Below are 27,231 nucleotides of genomic sequence, written 5' to 3'. Positions count from 1 at the left end.
CTCCACCTTGAGGTCCTGTTCGTGTCATTTTCCATATTGTTATTTAAATTTAAGCCAATTCATTATTGTAGTTATTGCATTTAGTGATTGCACAGTGTTGAATTTAGTCCTACGTTAGCTTGCATTGTTTAGGAAGTTAGAATTGCAGACATGCATTAGAAACAGAGGAAATCTTTCAGAGCGCTAGCAGTGGTGCAAGCTGATGACGTAGTGATGCTCACACAGGTTTAGGAAGGAAAACTGTGCTTTGTATCACTTTGATGTTCAGTAAAGAAGGAGCGAACACTTTTCTACCGTCGTCATAAAACTTCAAACACGTAGCGACTAATTCTTTCCATCATTAGAAGAGGTTATGATGTATGAACATGATGATAAACAACACTGGTGATGAGAAGGGAACTTTAGCCAATAACCGGTCTGACCACTTTTTTTTCCATCTCCGTGGGGGTGCGTTGTTCTGAACCCACCATGTTCACCCTCTCACTTCTTATCCCACTCACAACGTTTATTGTTTATCCTGACACCACTGGACAGGCCGCCAAACAAAATCTGCTGTCTCTCCTCCACCTCCCCGACCTGCACCTCCAGCTCGCACGCCGTGAACCTCCTTTTCTTCGACATTATTTTGCACGCGCGGACAGCGGAGACCCTGTTTAAATGAATTTGCGTATTTATAGGTGGGCGCAACAGGGGCGGACCCGGTCCTCCGACATCTGCGCTCAATTCCACGCTGATTGGGATGTATCAAGGAAACGTGCGTGGATTCCGGCGCTCGCACAAATTGATACATCCGGATTTTTTTGTGCGTACGCAACATACGTGATTCTTGCAACCGCAGTTTTTTAGTATGAGATCCACGCAAGTATTGATACATGAGGCCCCAGGTGCTTAAGGTCATTGCAGAGTGCATATGCAGTGTCATCATAAGTTCTCAAGGGTCCAAACCTGTGAAGAAAACCACTTACTTCATCAGAGCTGGGGAGAAACCAACATCACCATCTAGAGCAACATCAGGGCTTCTCAACACTGCACAGGACTGGCAGCTGTCAGTGGATATTGACAGCCAACTCAAGCTCCCGCAGCATGTTGCTAAGACCACCCTCAGGTCTGACATCGTCCTGGAGTCAGAGGCAATGAAGGACATTGTCATGCTGGCGCTCACAGCGCCATGGTGTATGGAAGAGGCATGTGAGCACAAGAAGGGTAAGTATAGCCTAGTCTAGTCAGTGACTGCCACAGAAAAAGCTGAAGGCAAAGTGTTTGCCCGTGGAAGTTGGGTGGAGAGGGTTTGCAGGACAGTCTCTCTGCAGAGCTTACACTGCACTCGGCTTCACAGGTGAGAGGAGGAGAAAGGCCATCTACAACAGCACAGAGGCAGCAGAGAAAGCCTCTAGGTGGCTCTGGTTAAAAAGGGCAGATCCATGGTCGAGCACTGCTAGGACACAGGCTGAGGTCTGATCAACCTAAGCTGGGTCACCTGAGTGAGGGTGTCTGATGTTCGAAAGACTTGAAAAACCCAATGACCTCAGGTAATATCACTGATAAAGGGCCTTAGCTTTGCATCAGGAGATGTATCAATACAACAAAAAGGGGTTGCTTTGCTTTATTTGTGCTCGGATTTTTCTTGATCAGAAATAAAAACTTTAGTTATTGACATCTAAATGAGTTTCAGAATTGACATCACAGTGTGAATGACCATGTACACAATTTTGATATACTGAATTTCTCATCAGCCTGTGAATAGTGCCCTGTTATGCATCTACAAAGTCTTTTAATCACAGTAAATGATCCATGAAGTTCTTGGCAAACCCTGATGCTTCTTTTCAACTCAAGCGTCTATAATAAAGCTGGCCTACCCCAGACAGTCCCAATTGACATTAAAATACAAATTTAAATATTATTTTAGTTTGAAAAGCTGAAAATTCCTGAAAAAGCAAGTTGTCAAATTTCTTGAAGCTAGGGATCACTCTTACCTTCCCAGTCAAGTGCAACAAGAACCTTACAGGAAAGAATGTATGGGTTTGAACTGTTTGAGGACCCGTGGAGGGACATTATGTCACCTATGATTTTATGCTACAATGCATCGTCACCTGAATTACAAGGTGGTGATGACAAAGGGGATGAAAAGGTCCGGGGTTTCCCATGAGGCAAGGGTATTGAATGAAAGTGTCCTGAAGCAGTTGTTTGAAAGGCACTTTTTGCTGTTGGGTATCATTGAAAAGGAGATAATTGGAATTCACGCCAGTGGCTGCTCACCCCTGTCCTTATGTCCATATGTGTCCACAATGTTGGTTTTAAATGCAACAATTTCCATGCAGTTCTTGCTGAGATGTACTATATCATTTTGCAGTCAGATGGTAACCAAATGTATGAGACGTGGAAAGCATATAAATGTCTGGAGATGTTAGTCCATACCTTTCTTGGTTTTTCTGGTTTCAACTGAACTTCTTTTTGTAATATGTTTCCTGTGTTTGATTTAATCATCTAACAGAAGTGCTTGTCCCTCACTTCAGTTTTCGTTTATTATACAAGGTGCAAACATAAAGTTGTTAATCTCATAGATTTATGTTAGAAACATTTCTTCTTCTTCTTCTTATTATTATTATTATGCATCTTCTTGGAATGTTTGTTTAAAGTAAACTTGACTAAAGATTTTCACAATTGAATATGGAATTTGTCTGAATTAATTTTTACTCAAATATATTATTAGAAGCGCTCTTATGGGAAATGTGGATCCATGGGATGCTTATCAAATAATATAGGCAAATCTGTTGATGATGACGCGATGGTGTCACTTCCTATGGGACAATTTTGGCTTAAACTATGTAGGTGCTGATGAATTATTTTAAAACTTTTTTTTATCTAAAAATGTAATTTACAAAAAACCCTTACTAAAATTAGTAAATATACCCAAAATAAGAGAACAATAAAACTATGAAATGCATGGACTGTGATTTAAATGAGAACACATTTAGAAAGACTGACTGAAAGTGAAATGATCAACATATCAAAATGAACCTACATCATAACACTGCAATGCTTTTGTTTGGAATTACAGTTGTTGAGCAACACGTGTTTTCTTACAAGTGAAAACATTTTTGAGTTACACACTTGTATTAATACAGAAATCTAGTGAAGAACAGTGCTCTGCTGTTTTAAGTTCCACCTTGTGGAAGTGAATTGCATTCTGAGATTAGGATGTCATAATTCTGAGAAAAAACTCATAATTAAAAGACAATACCCTGGAAATATTGATCAGTATCTCATTATAATGAGACAATGATAATGAGAGTCTTGCAATTATGAGATCAGGCCTATCCACCCATCATCATTTTCTACCGCTTATCCTGTTAAGGGTTGCGGGGCGGCTGGAGCGTATCTCAGCAGCCTTTGGGCGAGAGGCAGGGTACACCCTGGATGGGTCAGAGATCAGGCCCGTATTCAAAAAACATTTGATCTTACCAAATAAAGTTAAAAAAACAACTTGTTAAATGTTTCCTCTCCAGGCCTCAGCAAGGTTTGGTATGGCAAGTTTGAATGCAGTGTGCTTTTGTACCACTTTAATCAATGAATAACTAGTTTCTTTAGTGCATCAGTGGCTCAGCTGAATTTTAGCTGAGGTCAAACTTTTATAGAAAAGTGACAATAGGTGCAACTGTGATCAACAATGTCAAACAACTAGATGATGACGATGATGAGAAATGAATGATGAAATGTTTGCAAGGTTTTTAGGATTTCAGATCATTCTTTGTTGTAAATAGAAGTGTGCACTTGGCTGTATTGAACTGTCAACAACACCTCAGTTTCTAGCATGTCAGGTCCTTTTTACTGTAGGGCTTGTGTCCCAAGATGCAATCCACCTCAGAAACAATGGACAGGGATAATTTTGGAAGAACCTGTGGCAGGAAAAGAAAGAATATACTTTCTCAGATACTATTTTTACAAGAGAAAAAACAGGTTTTATTATGGACACAACAGTCATGTTTATATGGCTGTGTCACAAAAGCACAATTGTGAGAACAAACTGGGAAACTTAGGTTCTCATGGGAACCCGATATTGTGTTTAACAGGACTTCACAGTTCAGTTGAACTCACAACATTATGCAACATATCATGAACATTTTGTGTGTGTATGTATATATGTTTATATATATATATGTGTGTATATATGTGTGTATGTATATATATATGTGTGTGTGTGTGTATATACACATAAAATAAGCCTGACCTGTATTGCTCTGATGTTTTCTATCAGCTGCTCAGTTTTGGAAGCTCCCAACAGGACAGAATTCACACCTTCGTTCCTCAGGCACCAGGCTGCAGGAATGTGTAAAGAAAAAGAGGGGTCTCTCAAGACCACAGAGGCCAGTGTAATATGTATGTGTAGTAATTGTATAATTCCATATATTTTACTTTGTTTTACGTGTTACCAAATTCATTTATATAATTAGCATAAAAATAACATTAAAATATGCAGCAATATGGAATGAAGCACTGGTATATAAGGATATCACTGATGCAAAGAAATACATTTTTACCAATAGCCAGTTGAGGTAGAGTGCAGCCCAATCGCTCAGCAACTGCCAGTAGCTCTTTCAGCTTCACTTGCTGTCGGTGCCCCTCCTCACTCAGGATCTGGTCCTTCATCCACTGATATCCCTGCAGCAGACAACAGAAATCAGAGATACCAAAATGCAAGACAGATTCTAGTAGCTCTGAACACAAAAGGCAACTTCTCTAGTTTGAACTGCACAATAAGACTTTGTCAAAACTTTCATCATCTTCTTATTACCTTCCACCCTGGACCCCCTATGGTTCACATATTGCCACAGCTATCAACAGATGATGCCACAGCCCACATACTCCAAACAAACTTTGCCCACTTGGGCACCAGGAAGGGGGCTTATATTATTGCTCTTTGTCAACCAAAGCACAGTAGCAGTAGCCAGTATGTGTGGATCATGTCAGGGCCTATCACTCTCTAGCTTTTCATAATAGACACTGTGTTGGATGTATGCCCTTGTAATGGTAATTGGATCTTGTTCTGGGCAATCACTGTGGTCTACTATTATCCACTAGCCGCTGACCATAAGTGTTAACTTTGAGATTTACATATTCAACAAGATAAACTTGTTAAAAAATTCCCCTTTTATGATGTTTGAAATATGAATACCATTTGCTAGAGGTGAGAAAGGTAACTTTAGTCTATATACATCACAGAGTTCAACATCACCAGAACTATGGTTCAGAGAGAATCCCTCACATATCAAACATCAGCTGCTTTATTTATCATCTTTGTGTGATTAGGATATGATTTTTAAAAACCATTGTTGTAAGAATTCATCAAGGTCGTGGGTCAAGATGAGGATTAATTTGATGAAACTGAGACTAGTTCACAGGAGGGATGTGACACAATGGAATAACAAAATAGAATTGTGGGAATGATAATAGTGTTACCTTAAGTGAGGCACGTGAATAAGGTGGGATGCCACTGTCATACTTCCCTGAGATAATCCCACAGGCCAGTGGAGACCAAGTCACAGCTCCAATGCCTGCAGACACAAACAAGCCTTGAAACTGACCAAATCACACTTCATTTATGTACCTGTTCCTTGTAAAATTGCCATTTTACAATCTGGGGGAATGGGAGGCCAAGAGTAACTTAAGTGCTTCTTCTCTTTTCCAGTCTGCATACTCGCTATTTTCCTCACTGTCCTCTCCTCACATCTAATTTCAGATGTTGAAATTAGACAAATGAGAAGAGGCTCAGAAAGGCCATGAAAACAAAACAATCTCAAGACTATCATTACATACTCCCTTTAAAATTGGCTGAAATCCATCCATACATCCATTTTCTACCACTTATCCTGTTAAGGATCATGGGGGCCCTATGCCAGCAGCCTTCAGGTGAGAGGCGGGGTTCACCCTGGACAGGTCACCAGTCCATCACAGGGCCAACACATAGAGACAGACAACCATTCACTCTCACAGTCACACCTACGGTCAATTTAGAGTATCAATCAGCCTCGTCCTCTCTTGATGTCTTTGGACTGTGGGAGGAAGCTGGAGTACCAGAGAGAACCCACGCAGGAACAGGGAGAACATGGAGACTCCACACAGAAAGATCCTGTGCTGGAGCTGGGGCTTGAACCCGGAACCTTCTTGCTGTGAGGCGACAGTGCTGACCACTGCACCACCGTGCAGCCCAATGTACTTAAATGTTATCTTGAATTTGTAATTAAAATTTCCAACAGGGACCAGCCATCAGCAATGACTCGAGGGGTAGGGATGGCCCATAGGTTCACTCCCTAAACTGACAGGATAAACATGGGTTGGGAAAGAGAAGAAACTGTGCTTGCAACTCCTTCAGTCGTCCTCAGTAGAGCTGCTCGGTGGCATCTGATCAGATTGGGGTTTTACTGAGCATCTTCCAGGTATGACTTTGCAATTTATGAGTGTGATCAGAATATTCCTGTAAAATAGAGGTCTCAGTGAACTGCCCTTTAATGAATAAAGACAATAAATCCTTTTACAATGCAATTAGTGAGTATTCATCATCATTATTATCAATGGCTGCTGTTTACCTATCTTATGGAAGAGTTGAGGGAGTTGCACTTCAACTTTCTCTCTCTGGAACATGTGGTACTCAGCTTGTTCACAGATGGGTGGGATTTGGTTGAACTGTCGAGCCACAGAGTATGCCTCCTGCAGAAAAGTATATTATCATTATTATTATGATTATACTATAACTGCTTCATGAAAAACATGGTCAGACCAAATAGGCAGAAATCAATGCATACAAAGAATCATGAGTAAACCAACCATGATCTCCATGTAGCTCCATCGAGATGTTCCCCAATACATTGCCATCCCCTGGTTGATCACATGAGTCATTGCCCTCACTGTCTCTACAGCCGAAAGAAACAAAAAATATCATTTGGATAAACAAAATCCCACTCCAAATATAATTGTACCAACAAACGTGATTATTGTTTGGACAGACATGTTGGACCAGGCCAAACTATAGATAGTAGTGTCACCTACTTAATAGGAGAAAATTCCATGGAAACATTGTAAGGTGCTTTGAGTTTAAGATTAAAAAAAAGACCAAGCACATCTATTGAAGGTTAAGAGCAGAAAGAATGCTCCAATCAACACAATAACGCCAACAAATGGAAGTGACGGAGTACAAATACATTTCAGGCTCATTTGCTCTCTTATGTATGCCCACCTTCTATAGGTGTGTTGGGATCTGGGCGATTGGCGAAAACTACATCCACGTACTCCAGCTGAAGTCTTTCTAGAGATGCTCTTAGACCTATTTTCAAAGTATAAATGCATTATGTGATATGACACATGGCATACATAGCATTCAAAAGTTACATGGCTGCAAAAATCAATTCATTTTTGTTTTCACAAACTGCTTACAACCTTATCTTATAAAAAATCTTACCTTCAATTATGTGTTTCCTAGATAGTCCTCTTTCCATTTCTGCCCTGAAAAAACAAATTTCATTACTCGAGGCATTAACTCTAGAAAATCTAAAAGTCAATGAATATTTTACACATTTTATTTTCTTCATTTTTCTTAGAACATATGGTTTATTATAGTATTATGAAAAAAAAATGACAGGACCAACAGTATAAACTAATCCTCACAGAATTTGAATGTTTTTTTATATAATATGGTATTATATCAGTAATTATAATGTTTATAAAGAATTGCCTGAGAGGAATCAAGTTAATCACTCTCCAAGGAACTCTCGTCTTTACAAGGAATTAGTTTCAAGTTTTGAAACCCCGTGTCTTGGGGGTTTCTGGGTGCTCTGGTGGCCTGGTCCTGACCTGCCTGCTATCCTGGACCGGGGGTGTGATGTCCTGGCCCCCCACATCAGCTACAGTCAGCTACACACAGCATCCAAGACAAACCGTAGCACACACATGCGGTGCACAACTGATCCATAATCACACACTCAGACATTCATTTTAAAATGATATCAAACCAAATGGTAAGCCTGCACTGGAAATTCTGCAACCAATTTTTTTCTTTTTTCCTGTTGTTATTGTTGTTACTTGTTTTTTGTTTTTGTTTTTTGTTTGTTTGTTTTTGTTTTTTGTGCCCCCCCCCCTTGTCTTCCCTATCCTGTCCCTGTTCTCTCTTCCTGTCCACTCCTGAGCCTCAGTCTGGTAGCTTTAACAATGAACCAACACCATTCCTAATCAAATTAAACACAAATGGCGATAGGAGGAGTTTATCAGATTCCTCCTATGCAGAGTAAAACTGCTTCAGTACAACAAGGCACCAGGAACATTGATGCTGCTTGCCTCAGCTGCTGAACAGGACAGGTTAAAAAAAAAAAAAAAAAAAAGGAATTAGTTTCAACAGCCTATGTTGATCCTGGCTCATTTGAATGAACCTCCCACCTTTTTCACTTCTTTTCATGCTCACAATATTTTTCATACTTTGGTTTGAAAAAGAGAACAAAGGAAAGAAAAAGGCAATATATACATACTTTCCTCCCCAGAAGATTTTGGTGGTGATGACTAAACTGGAACGCCTATGGGTAAAAGACATAAAAAGGTCTGGACAGTTTGTACTGAAACTGGGTTGTATTGACCCAAATGCAATCACACTTAACAGTTGTTTAATTGGCAATGACGTTTATTCCAACAGATTCAGAGAAAGGGACAGACAGGAGCATGGCCGAGGTTCAGGTGTAGGTCAGTACTGGGAAATCCAGAGATGTCGGGGCAGACAGGGGCAGTTACCGGGATGGAGGTAGAGAGAGGTGGTTGAAGCAAGCATGGTCAAAGCCGGGAAGTCAGTCCAAAAGATTTTGCTGGAGAGTCTGGCATGAATGTGAAACAATCTGGCAGAGAACAAAGGGAGAGGGAGACATACAATGTGGGGACAGGTGCAGGTGGTCGAGACTGATTGGCAGAGGAAGTTGGCTGAGAGAGTGAGAGGGTGACCGAGAAATCAGTGGTGAAAAACTGCAAACCATGACAGTTCAAACTCATGGGTGGGGTGGGTGCATCAGCGACCGTAAACTCTGCTGGTGAAAATACCTCCCAAGGAGTGGCTGCCAGTGGCTGGAAGGCATCAAGCCTTCATAGTCTGGACTGATGAATCCTAGCATACATCCTATTTCAGAGGTGGCTGAACTATCCAGTGGTAACATTCTTTGAAAGGTTTAGCTTTATTCTTAATTACTGTCCTTGTTCCAGGAATATAAAATCAGACACACCCTCCTGTCAGTTCACTGACAATGCCCCTTCTGAGCCCAAGGAGCTACTAACACTGGAAAGGCAAGTCAAGTCATAAAATTCTTTAAAGTAAGAACATGAACATACAGACTGATAAGATGTCAGCCTGCCATATCCTTTCCAGAAAGACAAATTTCAAGCATGCCACAATGCCTTGGTTTGTAAATAGAAATCACAAGTCTGAGCTACAGAGGCAAGCAAAGAAACTGAAGGGGACAAGTGTACTTAAAAGAGCATCTCACAAAAAAAGATTATTAAAAATTTAAGACAGACATGGATCTATAGGAAACAAAACAAGATTCAAATGACATGGGTACAAGACTGCAAGATGATGCTATGACTAAATGAGAAAAAGCCAAAGTAGTCTTGTTAAGAGATCTAAAGGACCCCTATATATATATATATATATTCATGACAAGAAAATCAATTCAAAAGCCATTGTTGGTCATGACATTTGATGCCTTCCTGGGCCAGAGGAAAAACACAGGTGGATTTGGGCAGTGTTGGAAAGTTCATTTTCTACATGAACTAGTTCAAAGTTCAGTTCACAGATTTTAAAATGAACTAGTTCAGTTCAAAGATCATAATTCAAAATTTTGAACTAAGTTCACAGTTCTAAAAATGAACTCATTCAGTTCTTTTTTCCCATGTTGCTTTGAGCTCTTATTTTTTATAATTATTGCTACAGCCCATGTAGTACCACAGACAGCAATTATTTTATCAGTTCTAACAATGAAACAATGTGTCAGATTGTATCTTCATTTTCAATTTTGTATCCTTCTACATCCTTTATCTACTTGCACACACCTTGAAAGGCTACCCGGGTGCTTCAGTTCAATATGCCGTTTCAGGTTTGCGGTGGATGTGACTGAAGTGCGCATTTTCTTTTTGAAACCTGGCAGGCAAAGTTTGCACAGACATGTAAGATTTTTCCCATCTTCCTCGACTTTGTCATAAAACTCGTTTAAATGACCATACGACGCATCCTTGCTGGTTTGTTGAGTCGAGTTTTGTCTTGTCCGTGGGCTACAACTACATGCCGCCCCTGTCACCTCCTCCATGCTGCTTTCTGTTTTGATGACGCGTGCGGCGGCGCGACACTGGTGGCTGGCGTTGCCAGATTGGGTGTTTTTCAGTTATATATTAAAAGGTGTTTACGGAGTTTTTTCAGCCGGATTTTTACCTGAAATCTGGTACCCCACTGAACGAAGATGAACGAGAGAGCGAACCGTTCACAGACACCAGATGGAACGAGTTCACAGTAGCGTTCACTAGGCAGCAGTGCTGTACGTTCATTTCATGTTCCTCCAAAATATGAACGCGTTCATGCATGAACGCTGCAGGCACAACACTGGATTTGGGACAAAGTGATGTAAGTGAAAGACTCTGCGGTGTTGGACTTCACAATCCAAGATGGACGCAAATTTATTGCATTACTGTTTTTTTTAGTCGATATTTTTGTCAAAGTGAATTACAATTGCACATTTTGTCAACAGTAGTGAAATTAACTACACACCACCTCCTGGTGACTATGTGAAAGTGTCCTTGGGCAAGATACTGAGCCCTTAATTGCTCTTGATGGCTCTGCGACAGACTGGCGACTCATCCAGAATGTCGCCCTCTCGCCAAGTGTCAGCTCGGATAGGCTCCAGCCACCTCTACCCCTCGCCCCCCGCAACCCTTAATAGTCTAAGCTGTATAGGAAATGGATGGATGGAAAATGGATGGATGGATGGATGGATGGTCATGGTAAGAAGTAAGGATTAGTTTAGGAAGGCTCCAGGTGTAGTCTGAGCAGATGTCTTTATTCACCTCTGAAAGTTGGCCAGTGACAAAGAATTTATCAGCAGCTATAAGAGAGGCACTATCTAAGTAGCCTACATATCTGCAAATCTGATCACTCTTGGCCACTGAATAACATAAGAATGTAAGGCCAAAATGGAGAAAGGATGAGAGTTGTTCCAACATTCGGTTAGCTCAACTTCAATAGTATTTTAACTTCACATGAGGTCAGACTAATTGGTCTGAAGTGAGAAGAATGCCATTACAAGCAGAAAATACGAGAGCGATAGTTAGTTACATACTGTAACTCCAGCTTGCATGAATACATGGGCAGCCCTCTGGTATAGCTGGGGCTCCTTCATGCTACAGTGACTGAATATAGAAGAACAAAGTGATATTACAAGACAATTCAGTTCAATTGCTTTTAAGGTGCTTACACATTATCCCCTTAACTGAATCTTCTTATATGCTTCTTCTGGGTCTATGTGAACAAGTATGGCCCACACAAGATACACAATAGGAAAACTGTACCTCCATCCTTTCTTCTTTATAATCTTTCCCAAAACCATTTCAGCCCTGTAAAAGATTAGCAGAGAGAGAGAGAGAGAGAGAGAGAGAGAGAGAGAGAGAGAGAGAGAGACATGATTTTACTCAGTTACAGACAGTTCCCTGTGTCCTTGGGGTTTCTGGGTGCCCCGGTGGCTTGGTCCTGACCTGCCTGCTATCCTGGACCGGGGGTATGTTCTGGTCCCCCACATCAGCTACAATCAGCTACCCACAGCATCCAAAGACAAACCGTAGCATACACATACACACACATACACATACACACACATACACACACGCGGTGCACAATTGATACATAATCACAACACCCAGAAATTTATTTTAAATTATATTAAACCAAATGGTAAATTTGCGCTGAAATTTCTGCAACCAATGTTTTTCTTTTTTTCTGTTGTTATTGTGGTTACTGTTGTTTTTGTTTTTTTTTTGCTATTGTTTTTGTTTTTGTCAAAGACACAGTAAGTAATTGAGAATTAAAACTTAAGTTAGGGATGAAAAAATGACTTCAGTCTAAAGATTTGAGTTCTTGAATGTATTCATTTGGGCTATACTTACATTCCATCATTATACACTTCAGCTGTGTCGAAGAGATTGATTCCATTCTCATATGCCACAGTCATCAGTTCCTCTGCCACCTTCAACAGCAAATTTGAGATGATAAAATAATTTTTTCATTGTATTTTCTTTATACCTGATATCTCAGAAGTCAGGATTTACTGAACAGTTGAAGTTTTCCTCAAAATCCAGTTAATATTATATTATACACATTTGATGTCTTTTAAACAATCAAATAAAAGTACATTAGGACAACAAGTGTAAAGTTAACGCAAACACAATGCAAATGTAAAGCTGTACTGGATTAAATACAAAGTTCTCCAACATCTTCATGATGGGCTTTTTAGAGATTTAAAGATTAGATAGCAACCTAACAAACACAAAGAAACCAGATTCTTGTAATTGAGTAATATAATGCTGGTATGGTGGATTTTTTTTTTTTACACTGTCAATGCACTTTGTGTGGTGGACAATATTGGCATGTTGAAAATTTGTTAAGCTTAGACTGATTTAGTATTCGTCAAGGAAGCTGAAACATGACAAAAATATACTATTTCAACATGTTTCACTTTGAATGCTCAATAAAAAAATAAGAAATCTTAATTTTGGTTTGTATGTTTATTCCAGTTATTTTATTTTCCAAGTTTTGTATTTTTCTTACCTCATCTGTTATCTGGCATCCAAAGGTAACCCATGTGCCTGTACAGAAAGTTAAAAAAAAAGAAAAAAGTGGTTATACTTTGTGTGTGTGTGTGTGTGCGTGTGTGTGCAACAAGTGGCCAAAAAGAATGCACATTCATGAGGGCAATGCATTTAATCCCTTTATACCCCATCGGGGGGGGGGGGGGGGGCAGTAAGTTTTTGCTTGTCTTCTGTATTGCATAATTGTTAAGTTTTTTCATCCACTGGTTTGAATATATTTGAGAATGCTTCATGCAATATAATGTCTTTACAAGCCTGGGCCAAGCCTGACTGCTAGTTTTACTGTTGTTTTAAGTTGTTTTAGGAGGTGATCTCAAAATAAACTGTGATATAACAAATAATCATTACATTTGATAAAAAAGGCCTCTATTTTCTGGAAATCATGAAATGATTTATCATAGCCAACATTGTCTATAGAATAGATGGGATAATATGGATAAGCTGCCTGGAGACCACAAATACACATGCAAAGATGGAGTAATATGTTGCGGTCCTGGGTAAATCCAGGTGCACTCTGGATCATTAAATGGAGCAAACTCTCCTATTGCATATGGTGATCGCAGTCAATGTAGAACTGACTTGAATTCTACATAGATAGTAAATTGTAAATGGTTTATAAGATTAAGTGTTAACTAATGAGCCATGAGAAGGGTTACAAATGGAAAGTGTGTTATTCTCTTTTTTAGACATTTAGCATTTTTTATTAGTGTTGTGTCAGTAAGAATACTTCATTGTAAAAGTTTATTTTTCACTTTTATGTTTTAACTTTTTGATTTTATTTATTTGGGGACCATTGCCAATATAAAGTCTTTTTGATTTTCTCCTCTTCCAGTTCCCCACATTGTCATATTGTCTTTCACACATTGAATATTTTCTAGCTTCCCAGTTTTCTCACAAAGCCTTTTGTATTTTTACTATTGTCTTCTTTTGTCCTCTTTTGGTCTTTTCAGGTTATCTACCTGTCAAGGGAATACAGATGTAATACAGATGTATTCTACTAACTCTGGCTAAATTGTAAATGTATTAATACTGATCAATATACACTATTTATCTGTATTTATCCATCCAGATCTTTGTTTGTCATTTCTGTTTTGCCACCAAAATGCTGTCATGTATGAATTTCTAAATTTACCATCCAATTTTCACTGTGTAAAAAAAAAAAAAAAAAAAAAAAAAAATATATATATATATATATATATATATATATATATATATATATATATATATATATATATATATATATATAAAGATAAGATACTCACCTAATCCAAGACAGGACACCCTAAGGCCTGATTTCCCCAGATTTCTGTTGACAAACAGTAGAAGCTGAGTGAGAACTGTTCTTTATGAGCTACCGCAAACAGTGGGCATAAATGATTTATGATTTAAGTAGAGTATACTTAATGTAGATACAAGGTCATGCTAAAAAAGGTCAAAAGTGATCGCAAATCCTTCAGCATTCAGCCTCCAGGGGAAGTCTCTCAGCCAAGAGTATCATAGGATATCTGCAAGCTGTCTTTATGGCACAGACAAAAAAAAATCTTGACCACAGTCCCAAAAATAAATCTTCTCTTTAAAACCATTAATCAGGCATATCCTCCATTTAGGACTGATGATGATCTGTGTCCATTCATTTGGTGAAGCAGCTGGATAGTATAGTTTAACTGACTTGAACACTGGAGGTCAGAGGTTTGAATTCTGCCCATGTCAAGGGGTCATCCGGTAAGGGTTCTTAGGTAAGACCCCTAATGCTACACCGTGTCAGGGCATGAGTGACAAATAATAGAGTCATACTGGCTCGAATGTCTCCCGGGTCAACAGGGTCTGCGTCAGTTGTTAGGGAACTAGAGAAATCTGATGAGAAATGGGATACTGGGATGAGACACACGCGGACATGGAAAACATGGAATTGTTGGAATGCTACTATACAAGCAATCCCAGAGAGAGGGGATCATGCAGAGAATGTGGGACCTATGCGTACTTGTGTTATAGCCCAGTGTTCCAACATTCGTAACTAAAAATTACTGACACAACTAGAGATTAATGAGATGCAACAACTATGCTACAGCAAGGGGGGGCCAGGATGATTGGTTGGGGGGCTGCCGTTATCACCCCCATAAAATGAGATTGGGTGCCAAGCCCCAAAAGATAAGAACAGCTTCAATACAAGAGCTATACAAACATCCTCAGTAGAAGAGCTGCTGACCTAAGAAGGAAGATCGTAAACCAACTAAACTCCAACAAGCTGACGACAGTATGGCAACAGTAGTCCTGGAGATACAAGCTAGCCATGGACATAGAGCATAAGAAACAATACCCTGGATGGAAGAGAAGGATAGATAAAATAAAATAGGATAGATAAATAAAGGTAACACGGAGAAGTTAGCCAGCTAGCAGGTATAATGAAGGTGTGCCCCAGAAATACACCAAGCTATCCATGTTATCCAGCTATCAATGCTTACAGGTCTGGCCACCCAACTGAAGAACTACACCAAGGAGATAGAGGGCAGGAGAATAGCCGAAGTGTACTCTCAGTGGCAGGGCAATAACAACAAAACCAGGCCCACCAAGGACTGAGATGGAAAAGTACTGGAAGGGCATATGGGAGAGAGTAGCATCGCACTACACTTATGCAAAATGACTAGTTGGCCTGAGAACTGACCACAGAATAAGAACCAGTAACCATCTTAATGGCAGGCATCTATGACAGGGTGTCAAAGATGAGAAGCTGGGCAGTACCGGCCCTGATATGTTCCTCACATACTGGCTGAAGAAGCTAATTGCACTCCATGAATGCCTTGCAGCATACATGAACCACCTGCTAAGGGATTGATGCAGCCAGAGTGGCTAACCTCGGGCAGGACAGTCCTGTTCATGAGGGGGCCCCCCCAGAAGGGCACCATCCCATCCAACTACTGACCAATAACCTGCCTCTCCACAACATGGAAGCTCCTGTCCGGTATCACAGCAGCTAAGACAAGTAAGCACATGGGTCAATACATGAACTGGACTCAGGAGAGGACTAGGCACTAACACTTGCTAGGAGCCAAGGATGAGCTAGTATTTGACAGGGCAGTTGCCTTAGACTGAAAGCACAGACAGACCAACCTGTGTACTTATACTTACACTGTGTACTTACTTGTATGACTCAATGCCACACACATGGATACTAGAATGTCTGTAACTGTACAACATCCACAGTAAACTGAGAGCCTTTATCAGAAACTCAGTGGGAGTGTGGAAAACAACCCTAGAGGCAAACTCAAAGCCAATAGCCCAAGTTAACATCAAGTGCGGCATATACCAAGGAGATGCACTGTCACCGCTACTGTTGTGGATAGGACTGAACCCCTCAGTCAGATCATCACAAAGAGAGGTTACAGATACTGATTCTGAAGTGGGGCAACAATCAGCCACCTGCTCTACATCAAGCTGTATGCCAGGAATGAGCACACCACCAGGAACGACAGCAACAACATTCAGATTGGACATGTGGCTGGATGATATCAAGGAGAGGTCGACCTACCAGAAGGTAGACCTAAATCATAGCATTAAAGTCCTTTTCATTCTTTTCACCCCTTCGGCTAGAAAAAAAACAAGTCTGTCAAAAAAATCAAACAAAATTAGAAAAAAAGAGCAAGAACAAATCCACTGCCCTGAATCCATCCTCTCCACCTCTCACCCAAATGACTGTGTTTTTCTGTTTGGACTTTTAACAGGGCTAGGTCATTTAGGCAGTCCCATCCATGACTCTGCTGCTTCCCTAAACTGAAAAAGAAAACCTAAGCCCATCCTTGGTAAAATGAATTAACTTAGTTGAATGCACAAATAGAAGACGGCTGAGAGCTCTTTCAATATCCTGAGAAATTGTCTGCTTGAATATGAATGCAACAAAGACAAAAAATGTGCTCTGATCACATTACCAAAAACAGCCACAAATCTAAGGTCCTCTTTTAACACAAAATGTACACTTGTAGTGGATTTTTTTTTTTTAGCAAAGCTGCATCACTACAAATTTGAACACATGTAATACAGTTTTATGAATGCACACATGAACATGAATACATATTAATGTAATATGCACAGGTGGTCAACTTCAGATTTGATCATTCACTTTCTATAAACTTCATCTGCACAACTTCCTAAACATATTTGACATGGTTTTGTTTTCATTTACAGGTTTTATCTGTATGCATGGACTGCCTGATGCACACAAATCAGTTTACCTTTATGAATGTTAAGTTCTGAGTCACTGTCTCGAGCCAGTTTCATAAATGCATGCTGCATCTGAGTGCAGCTGGAAGACTGTGACATGCATAATTTTTGGTGGATTGAAAAGCCAAGGTGGTAAATTATTTATTTTTATTTTTACTTTTCCCATTAAAATTTAATGCAATTTTTTTTTTTTTACCAAAAGCATAGCAGACTCAGTTTTCCACCAACAGCAAAGACAAGGCAGAAAGCAAGACAGCAAAAAAAGTCAAAAAGTGAAATGAACACATTCATACCTCATCCATGCATATCAGGGACTCTGTGCCAATACATTTAACTGTAAATCATTCCTGTTACACTTTAAATGATTTTTAAATGTTAAAGACAACTTTTTAGATCTTGAAGTTAAGCTGTACATAAAATATCAATATTTTGGTTGTAAAGATGTATTTATTTGTAAAACATTTTTACATTTATAAGTTTATTTTCTACCATTTATGATCCACTTTCTTGATTTTGTTCTCTCTTTCATATTGGGACAAGCAGAGAGCAGCCTAAGGGCCTGACCACACAAAGTATGAGGATCTATGCTTGCCATGTACCAGATGCAGTGGACAGCATTACTGAGGGAATCCCATGCTTGCAGATCTTGACAATCTTGCCAGAGCACAGTGCGTTCTCGTTGTATACCCAAAAGTTCCAGTATCCATTCAAGTTTTGAGAAATGTCTGAGATGTTTCAGACTTCTCATTGGCCTCAAAAGCAAGTTCAGCATAGCTGGTCAAACATGACTGTCAGCCTGGCAATCATTCTGTTTCCATTGAAAAAAATGTGTCTGAATAGGATAAATGGAATTCCTTTGAATGTTGTTCCGGATCATACTTGATAAGGAATTTCATCTGGTATCCTTTTTTTAAACTTTCTTGGTCTCATCCTTGTAATTTGTCTGTAATGATAAGAGCTGATCTGACCCAGGCCTTGACCTGAGGCTGGGAGTGAACCTGTGGCATCTTCCATTTAAGTTCTTTTATAATTGTAAATCCATTGTTAGAATACTTACTGATAGTAACACTTGTGACATGAGTGTTATCCTGATGCATAGCTGTGTTTAGACTGTGTGAAGGTCACATTGTGCCGGATGTTCCAACCAGGTGTTACTGGTAGTGTCCAACATTACTAGCGCGACTGTATACAAAGGGTGGAACAGAGATGTTCTGGGGGAGCTGACTCAACCTCATCTCACAGCAAACCTTGTACATCTGTTATGGACATCCATGAAAGTGTCCAGTGTGAGCCATCTCAGAGTCTCCAGTCTGTTTCTTGTGTCTGACGAATTTGTTCATCACACACAATTCCTCTACAGTACTGTAAAGGCTTCATATTAACCTGCAGGTCAGATTTTTTTGCATTGTAATGTTAGCATTTAAGGCACCGCTGTGAATTTTTTTTTGGGTTACTTCATAAGCTGCTGTGTAAATTGTTTCTAGTTTTACTTTTTCATTATCACAGCTTGTGGTAGTATAGTAACAACTCATACAGTTGCAGTGTCTGCCCCAGCTCTCAGACGCAGCTGAACTTTTGTTGCCAATAACATCAAATGATGCATTAGTCAGAGGTGATGGTGGATATCGTGGTGTTATGAATATAATAATGTTTATTTCTATTATTATTATGTGTATACCACACCACTTATTGCTTTATAAATGTTCAAATCAAATACCATTAATATTTTAGATGCATTGATGGCTAAGTGCTTCAAGCACCTGCACCTTTAAAACATAAAAAGAAGAATTGGTCAAAGGGATTAAAACTCATCTATACATTGTCAACCACTTATCCTTTTTGCAGTGTCACCGAGGGCTGGGGCCTTTTCTAGTTGTCATCAGGTAAGGGGCATGGTATACTCTGGACAGGTCACCAGTCCATCACAGGGACACATATGAAGACAGACAACCAATCACACTCAAATTCACATCCACAGAATCTCCATTTACCTAAAAAAGATGTTACCTTAACCTGGGAGAAAGCTGGATTACCCAGAGAGAACCGATGCAGACACAAGGGAAAGACTCAAATTCCAGCCAGCTGATGGATTTGAACCCAAATCCTTCTTGTTGTGTGACAACAGTGCTCCATTGCTACCTGGATTTAAATGCAATTCTTAATTATCCCTTTAAATGTTACTTATTTAGATTAAATCAGATGTTGTTAAATTGCTGTCATATTTAAGAATGGTTGAATTTTATTTCTTGGCTCTTTTTGTAGTTGATTTAATATTTGACCATACAATAAAATGCATTCATTTTTACTCACTTTGATTTCCTTCACTCTTTTTGAACAGTTTAACAGCCCCTTTCACATCTCTTCTAGGAAATTTTCCTCACCACATCTTCCCCACATTTTTGCTGCACACCAGTGCAATTCAGTGACCCGTCCATATTTCTAACAGCAACGACATCTGAGGAAAGTTCTCTCAAACAGCTTCACTCTGTAGCAGACAAAGTCTCTCAGGTAATTCCTCTTCAATAGGTTTGCAGACAGAAAAAGTTCCCTCAGGCCATCATGCACCCAATCAACATCCTCCAATTGCTCAGTGTTCACTGAAAGCAAAACACCACCCACCATTTCTTTCCTCCCTGTTTATAGTGATTGAAGAGAAACAATTTGAACTGTAGTCTCTATACAGACACATCTGTAGGGCTTTGTAAAAATGTCCCTTTGACTCACACTCCAATGATTCCCACAGACTCAACATCCTTAAATATCCTGTCAGTTTGTGTGAGCATTGTCATCTCCTTTAGATCAACTTTTCGACTGACTTGAGTCACTTTCTTGTTATTACAGACAGATACAAAAGTAACAGTTATGCTAAATCTTGAGCTGTCATATAATTTCTTCAAAAAGTTGAAGACAGTATCATCCTCATTTGGTGAATTAAAAAGAGCACTAAATATTAATTAGTATGTTGTATACAATTATTATTCACTTTTTCCTTTATCCATCCATCCATTATCCTGTTAAGGGTCGCAGGGGGCAGCCTATTCCAGCGGCTTTCGGGATATACCCTGGACAGGTTGCCAGTCCATCACAGGGCCAACACATAGAGACAGACAACCATTCACACTCACAGTCACACCTATGGTCAATTTAGAGTATCAATCAGCCTTGTCCCCTCTTGATGTCTTTGGACTGTGGGAGGAAGCCGGAGTACCAGAGAGAACCCACACAGGCACAGGGAGAACATGCAAACTCCACATGGAAAGATTCCATCCCCGAGCTGGGACTCGAACCCGGAACTTTCTTGCTGTGATGCGACAGTGCGAACCACTGCGAAACACCATGCCGCCTACTTTTTCCTTTAAGTATCCCAAAAAATAATTTTCATTCGTAATTGTGTTTTGTGATGTGTTTTGAGATGTGTGCGTGCTTTTTGTGCCTGTACACTTTTAAACTGACCTTCTGGTTAATACATTTTTTAATGAAATTGAAAATGGTTGTAGACATGCTATGTACATTAACCGCTCTGGCCTTAGCTTACCTGTAAATCATTCCAGTGGCATAAGATATGCTCTCCCTCAATGAAACATGGTTCATCTTAAGGAAGTCCTCAAGGTTTTTGAGCTGAGCAGCTGCACGAACCTCTCTCAGGCGTTGTAACTCCGCCAGCTGGCGACTGCGTCGCTGCTTTTCTTCCTGCTCCATTGCCTGCTCTGACCAGAAGCAGCTCAAACCACTGCGCATGCTCTCACTCACAGATGACAGAGACAATATCCTGCTTCCAGACCCACCACTTCCACTACTGATGCTACTACTTCGACATATCACACTGCTGTCTCGACTCCCAGGCGGTACCCCTCCACAGCCCCCAGGCTTGGGCATCTAGAAATTGACAACAAAGCAAAATCTTGTGTCACAACAAACAGAAGTGAAGAGGAAGATTGACTGAACACCACCCATTCCTCTTTTATCTGAATTTGTGAATGAGGTGGTCAATTGTAAGTGGTACTAAGGACACGCAATAGGATAATGGCAATTTAGGGCTCAAAAATGCCTTCCCATTAATTGCTGGAGCATACTCAGTTTGAGGTTGATGTGAACAGACCATCCACCAAATTATCCTAAAATGTGAGTTGTTAATATCCTTTTAAACATGATTGCCAGTGACAAGAACTACCATATACATGTATTTAAAGAAGAAGAAGTTACTGATAGCCATTAGGCTTCACTTCTTGTCTGTAAGACTAGACTGAAGGTTAAAACAAATTTACAAATATGTAAATAAGAACATTTCATGTTCCTGACTGAATAATTGGTTTCCCAATCGCAAACCAAAATTAATCTTGAAACATTATTATTTTCATTATTATATAAATACATATACAGCTTCCAGCACAAAACTCTATAAGTGTGTACTAAAAAAAACAACCTGTGGCTATAAGATCAGAGGAAAATTAAAAGATAACATGTCCTACAATTCTACAATTTAATTTAGCATACGCTTTTGTCCAAAGCAACGTACAACACAAGCAAGAATTTAGACCTAATTAAGGAAAAAAAAAAGATTGTTAAAAATGATTGTTACAAAAAAAAATGATTGTTACAATTCACATTATCACAGGGTTCACTCTTTCCTCCACCCATGTACAAATAATGTTAGCTTGTGTACAGTATATACAATTGCATATGCAGTACATCCATCCATCCATTTTCTACCACTTATCCTGTTAAGGGTCGAGGAGGGGCTGGAGCCTATCCCAGCAGCCTTCAGGTGAGATGTGGGGTTCACCCTGGACGGGTAGCCAGTCCATCGCAGGGCCAACACATAGAGATAGACAACCATTCACATTCACAGCCATACCTCCTGTTAATATGGGTCAGAGTTAGACAATGTTTTTTTTCTCTCGTTTTTCAATCTCCAAAGGGAAAGAGGTTCCCTTCGCTTCCAGACTGTCATGTCCTTTCATTTACCAAGGGTGGATCAACTCATGAGGAGACTTTGGAGAAAAATGCATTCCCATGTCTAATTGTAATTCTACCACCAGTCAAAAGTGTAGACATTAATTGATTGTAACAAAATAAGAAGAACACAACGTTTTTCAAGTCTTATCACAACACTTTCTGCCATTCAAAATAAGGTTTCGCCCCATAGCCACCACCACCCTGTGTTTGTGTCCATACTGCAACTCAAAAACTCTATCCATCCATCCATCCATCCATCCATTTTCTTCCGCTTATCCTGTCAAGGGTTGCAGGGGGCCTGGAGCCTATCCCAGTGGCTTTCAGGCAAGAGGCGGGGTTCACCAGTCCACCAGTTCACGGGTCGCCAGTCCATCACAGGGCCAAGACATATAGACAGACAACCATTCACACTCACAGTCACACCTATGGTCAATTTAGAGTATCAATCAGCCTAGCCCCCATTTGCAAGTCTTTGGACTGTGGGAGGAAGCTGGAGTACCAGGAGAGAACCCATGCAGGCACAGGGAGAACATGCAAACTCAAAATGTCCATAAAGGCATCATAAACAATGGCAGTAGGCAGTTGGTAAACAGGCTAGGACATACTATGGAACACCATGGAAAATGGTGACACGCTTATGACAGAAACAAGACCACCTTTTTCAGACAGGGAAGGAGACAATCACTGTGTCCAAGAACTTAAAGCAAACAGAGGAGGAAAACAAGTAGCACAATCAACTTAGGTGTAATACCTCAGGGCAAGTCTTGCAATCACACAGGACACTAGACAGTACAAGGGACAAAGGTTACTTTGGTTCCTAGAGTTTCTAAAAGTAGCAAGGGGGCCAGAGCCCTCAACTATCAGGCTCCCCTTCAGTGGAATAGTCTCCCAGTTTCAGTCCAGGATGCAGACACGCTCTCTCATTTAAGAACAGACTTAAGACTTTCCTTTTTGATAAAGCTTATGGTCAGGACTGGCTTAGGCCAGCCCTTAGATATGCTGCTATAGGCTTAGACTGCTGGGGGATCTACCATGTTGCACTGGGCTTCTGTTCTCTCCTCTCTGTCCTGCTATACTCATATGTGTAACTAACTTGTCTACTTCTCTGGAGTCTTTGTGCTTCCCCTCTTCCCAGATCCCTGAGCAATGCAGCTGCTGGAGGAGGCCACAGACCTGAAGAGGCTCAAGCTGCCCCCCTTAGCATTACCTGTTCACGTCCCTGTCTGTCCATCAGTCTCTTCCCCTTCCTCTCCCTCTTTATCGCTGTCCTTCTCTTTCCTTCTGTGTATTTGTCTTTTCTCCATTATCTGTCTTTGTCTCTTCCCCACTCTCCTGCTCTCTTTCCCCCCAACTGATCAAAGCTTATGGCTGTTGAGCCTGGATCTGCTCGATGTTCCTAGTTAAAAGGAAGGTTTGAAGGATGTGCTTGCTCAAGGAGAACTGCTGGGTGTAAATTCTTTGAAGGAGTGTGGTGCCAGACCTACTCTACTTGTAAAGTGTAATGAGATAACTTTTGTTGTGATTTAGTGCTATACAAATAAAATTGACTTAACTGGACTTGATAGACATTCCATAAAAGTTAGCAAAACCTAGGAATTTTTGGACATTCCTCCTGTAGCAAGGAATTGGCTAGTAAATGACAGATACTCATAGTGGGCACTGGGGGTGTTACAAGCAGTTTTACACTCATTAATCTCCCATATTCTCACAGGAAGTTAAAAATTGTGCAGATCAAGCTTTTTACCAAAACTTTCACATCTTTCAACAAGTTGGAAGCCAAGGAAATCAAAGAGAGGTGGGAAAGGTTGGTTTTCAATACCTGTTTTCCTCAGTGATGTCACTGAGGCCAGGACAGTCAATGCAGGATCTGATTTTTTTTCTGTCCACAAAGAAGAAGCCACCAGGAGACAAGAGGGATAAATGATACCTGCTTTCAAGTTCTGGACAATGTAAGCCTTCATGGCCTGTTTCAATGCCAGAACGAGGGTGCAGTCATCCCTGAGGAAGTGCTGAGCAAGGCAGTGAGGAGGCAAAGACGTTGCTTTGGACTTGATAAGAACCTCCAAGATTCATAAAGCAGCTGGGGACCATGACCATTATAGATATGAAGTCATGGATGGTCGATTATTTCCTGCAGTTCAAACAGGACATAATTTAACTTAATTATTTCTCCTGAAGGCAACAGAGAGAAAGTTTTAATAAAATTTTCTCTCTGAGAACTACAAAAAAAAAATCTGGACATAATTTTTGACTCTGAGCTCAATTTTATTCAACACATTAAAAATGTTACAAGGATAGGTTTTTAATCATAAAAATATAGCCAGAGTCTGCCTGTTTTTCTCCCAGGCTAAGAGTTGCTGATGCATACTTTTTTTCTCCAGTAGTTTCGACTATTGTAATGCCCTGCTTTATGATCTTCCCAAAAAGACAATTTCCAAACTTCAACTACTTCAGAACTCAGCCACACATGTTTTGACGAAGATCATAGGACAGCCCTCATTACAACAGTTTTAAAATCACTGCATTGGCCCGCCATGCCCTCGGGACCCAGAGGACTGGGTGGATCTGCAACATGTGTGGAGTTTACCCTTGACTATCTGGGTTGCGGAGGTCTCTGTGGAAGCATACCCTATGGCCATAGGCTGTGACACCTCTTGGTGTAGACAGCTCCTGAAGATGTTTTTTTTTTTCATCACAAAGAGCCAGCTGATTCCAGACATTCTCTGCAGCTAGTGCGTGAAACTCAATGGCAAATGACTAGGAGAAATCACCTGGAAGATTTGGGTTATGACTTGGTGAAATGTTCAAGTGAGTTACAGTCTCAGTCTTTCTTCTCCAATCAGCTGTGTACCATGCTTTAGCTCACCCAGTCAAGTGAGAGATGAGGAAGATGAATTTTGCATGGTCAGTGACATCAAGGTTGTGTCTGCATTTTCTCCATCAAGAGGTTCACTTGGTTACCAAATTCTGTCAGTAACTCCTCCTAATTCTGAGCCATCTCCCTCACCTTGTGACAGATTGCAGAAACCTGCTCCTCTTGGTGATGACTCTTCAAGCCTTGCCCTGCACCGCAGTCCAGAGTGGGTCTGCATCTGCGTAATCCATTGTCCTATCCATCCATCCATCCATTGTTTTCCGCTTATTCCTTTTAAGAGTCGCGGGGGGGCTGGAGCCTATCCCAGCGTCAACGGGCGAGAGGTGGGGTTCACCCTGGACAGGTCACCAGTCCATCGCAGGGCCAACATATAGAGACAAACAACCATTCACACTCACATTCATGCCTACGGTCAATTTGGAGCAGGTGTCTCAAATTGGTCCAGTAAAGGGCTGTGTGGTTGCAGGTTTTCATTCCAACCCAGCAAAAGCAACACCTGATTCTACTTAAATCAATTAAGCTGTGTTCACACAGCTAATTTGTTGGATCAGGTGTTGCTTTTGCTGGGTTGGAATGAAAACCTGCAGGCACACAGCCCTTTACTGGACCAGTTTGAGACCCCTGATTTAGAGAGTCCAATTAGCCTAGTCCCCAATTGCATGTCTTTGGATGGTGGGAAGAAGCTGGAGTACCCAGAGAGAACCCACGCAGGCACAGGGAGAACATGCAGACTCCACACAGAAAGATCCCATGCCCGAGCCGGGACTCAAACCCGGAACCTTCTTGCTGGGAGGCGACAGTGCTAACCACTGCACCACCATGCAGCCCCCATTGTCCTGTCATATTTATAAATCAAGCTTGAATCTCAAAGCAGCTCTCACAAAGGTTTATTCCAGGCAGGGTACTGTACACAGGTAAAGCAGTCCAACAGGGCAGGAGGCAGAGTCTATTAACACTCAGGAAAAATGCTGGAATGTTAACCATGAGACAAAACAGTCTGAAACAAACTAATGAAGAAAGCCACCCACACAGGCGTAATACATGATGGCGGGGCTGTCAAGCACACATAAGGGAAACTTGATAAAGATAAACAAAATAAAGCAGGCAACCCTGAAAATCATGAAAATTAAGTGGAACCATGTAGAACTCCACCCTCTATAATTCACACAAATTTAACACAGTTTGTTTGGGTTTTTTTCTTTTGGCAGTTGCATGAATGTAAAACATGTTTTGCTGTGTTGTTTATCCAGTCATTTTACTGTTAGGTCATGTCTTAGTGAACAGAAAATGCAAAAAAAGAAAAAAAAACATCACAGAGGACCGTGCTTTGGAATCATAATATTTGGATGTAATGCTCAACAGTAGATACCCAGAGTCAGCATTTATAATGAATGTATACATGTTTAACAAATTCTTTATGATGCAATATAATATATTTATGAGGAGATAGACTAAAAAAAACTGCATTAGTTTTACTATTGTTATTCATTGGCTCTACTATTGATACCCACAGAATGAGTTGCAGTTCTTCACAAAATGTCAATAAATACTCATAATCATTTCATAAAGTTATAAATTATTATGTTTATAAATGTTAAATTGTATTTTCTTTTCCAGAATACACACCCTGTGAGATAATCGTGTCAAGTTAGCCTATTAGAATATGCAGTGAAAATAAAATGCAGAAAATCAAACTAAATCATTTTAGCATAAATATTCAAATTAGACTACAGGTGGCTTTTTCAGGATATTCCTAGTGACCATTCTGTAAATTACAAGCTGATCACCAGGCTCAAATAATTCATGTCAGATTACTTTACAATCCAAGTCATTCAATAATTTAAGGCCATCTTTCCCAGGGATGATGATGTAACATCATCACTACTTTGTTTGAGATGGAACAGAAGAACAGCAGCATCTCAAGAAAAAGAGGAACAAGAGAAAGACATATCTCAGAATCATTCTATATTTTGATCTTGGATTACAACAATCTTCACTTTACATGTTGTCATGGAGGTAAAACCACTTAATGCACCACAAATGGACAGCATATCTATATAAACCATATATTATCAATTAATTCATCACAAATACATCTAGCTACTCACCCGAGCAGTCGGAGTGCGGCCAATGTAGGGGTTCTGTACTACACTACTCATGGATGAAACAGATGATGGCCTGATGTAGCAGTATGTATTTTTACACAGTCCAAAGCCAAACTAAACAGCTCCTTGGTTGCTCTGAGTGTAGTAGGCAGAGGACTTAATATGGCTTCCACACCCTCCTACTAGGTCACAAGACACACAAAGAGT

The 27,231-nt window shown here is 40.3% G+C and overlaps 1 protein-coding gene across 1 annotated transcript; it reads right to left on the bottom strand.

The window, feature by feature from the left end:
* Positions 1-27,154, bottom strand: LOC147238262 (voltage-gated potassium channel subunit beta-2-like). The gene is made up of 15 exons (XM_086198269.1): positions 27,028-27,154; positions 20,624-20,964; positions 14,136-14,179; positions 12,833-12,870; positions 12,172-12,251; positions 11,581-11,625; positions 8,514-8,558; positions 7,454-7,497; positions 7,232-7,318; positions 6,823-6,908; positions 6,585-6,705; positions 5,458-5,552; positions 4,539-4,659; positions 4,229-4,317; positions 1-3,896 (listed from the first exon to the last, which is right to left on the bottom strand). The coding sequence occupies exons 1-15, from the start codon at positions 27,076-27,078 to the stop codon at positions 3,807-3,809; spliced, it is 1,377 nt and encodes a 458-aa protein (XP_086054395.1). The 5' UTR covers positions 27,079-27,154; the 3' UTR covers positions 1-3,806.
* Between the last annotated feature and the right edge of the window lie 77 nt (positions 27,155-27,231).

Source organism: Aulostomus chinensis, unplaced genomic scaffold, assembly GCF_037954235.1.
Source record: "Aulostomus chinensis isolate RoL2024-O1b breed Wild unplaced genomic scaffold, RoL_Achi_v1.0 HiC_scaffold_31, whole genome shotgun sequence".
Taxonomy (NCBI): domain Eukaryota; kingdom Metazoa; phylum Chordata; class Actinopteri; order Syngnathiformes; family Aulostomidae; genus Aulostomus; species Aulostomus chinensis.
Note: the sequence above shows the minus strand (reverse complement) of the source record. Positions and strands in the feature narration are given on the sequence as shown.

Excerpts from the sequence above, each read along its gene's own strand:
- LOC147238262 (XM_086198269.1), bottom strand. The coding sequence starts at position 27,078 with ATGAGTAGTGTAGTACAGAACCCCTACATTGGCCGCACTCCGACTGCT. Across the intron at positions 11,626-12,171 it reads GAAGTGTATAATGATGGAAT|GGCTGAAATGGTTTTGGGAA; the intron begins GTAAGTATAGCC and ends AATCTTTTACAG. Across the intron at positions 3,897-4,228 it reads AAAACATCAGAGCAATACAG|GTTCTTCCAAAATTATCCCT; the intron begins GTCAGGCTTATT and ends TTCCTGCCACAG.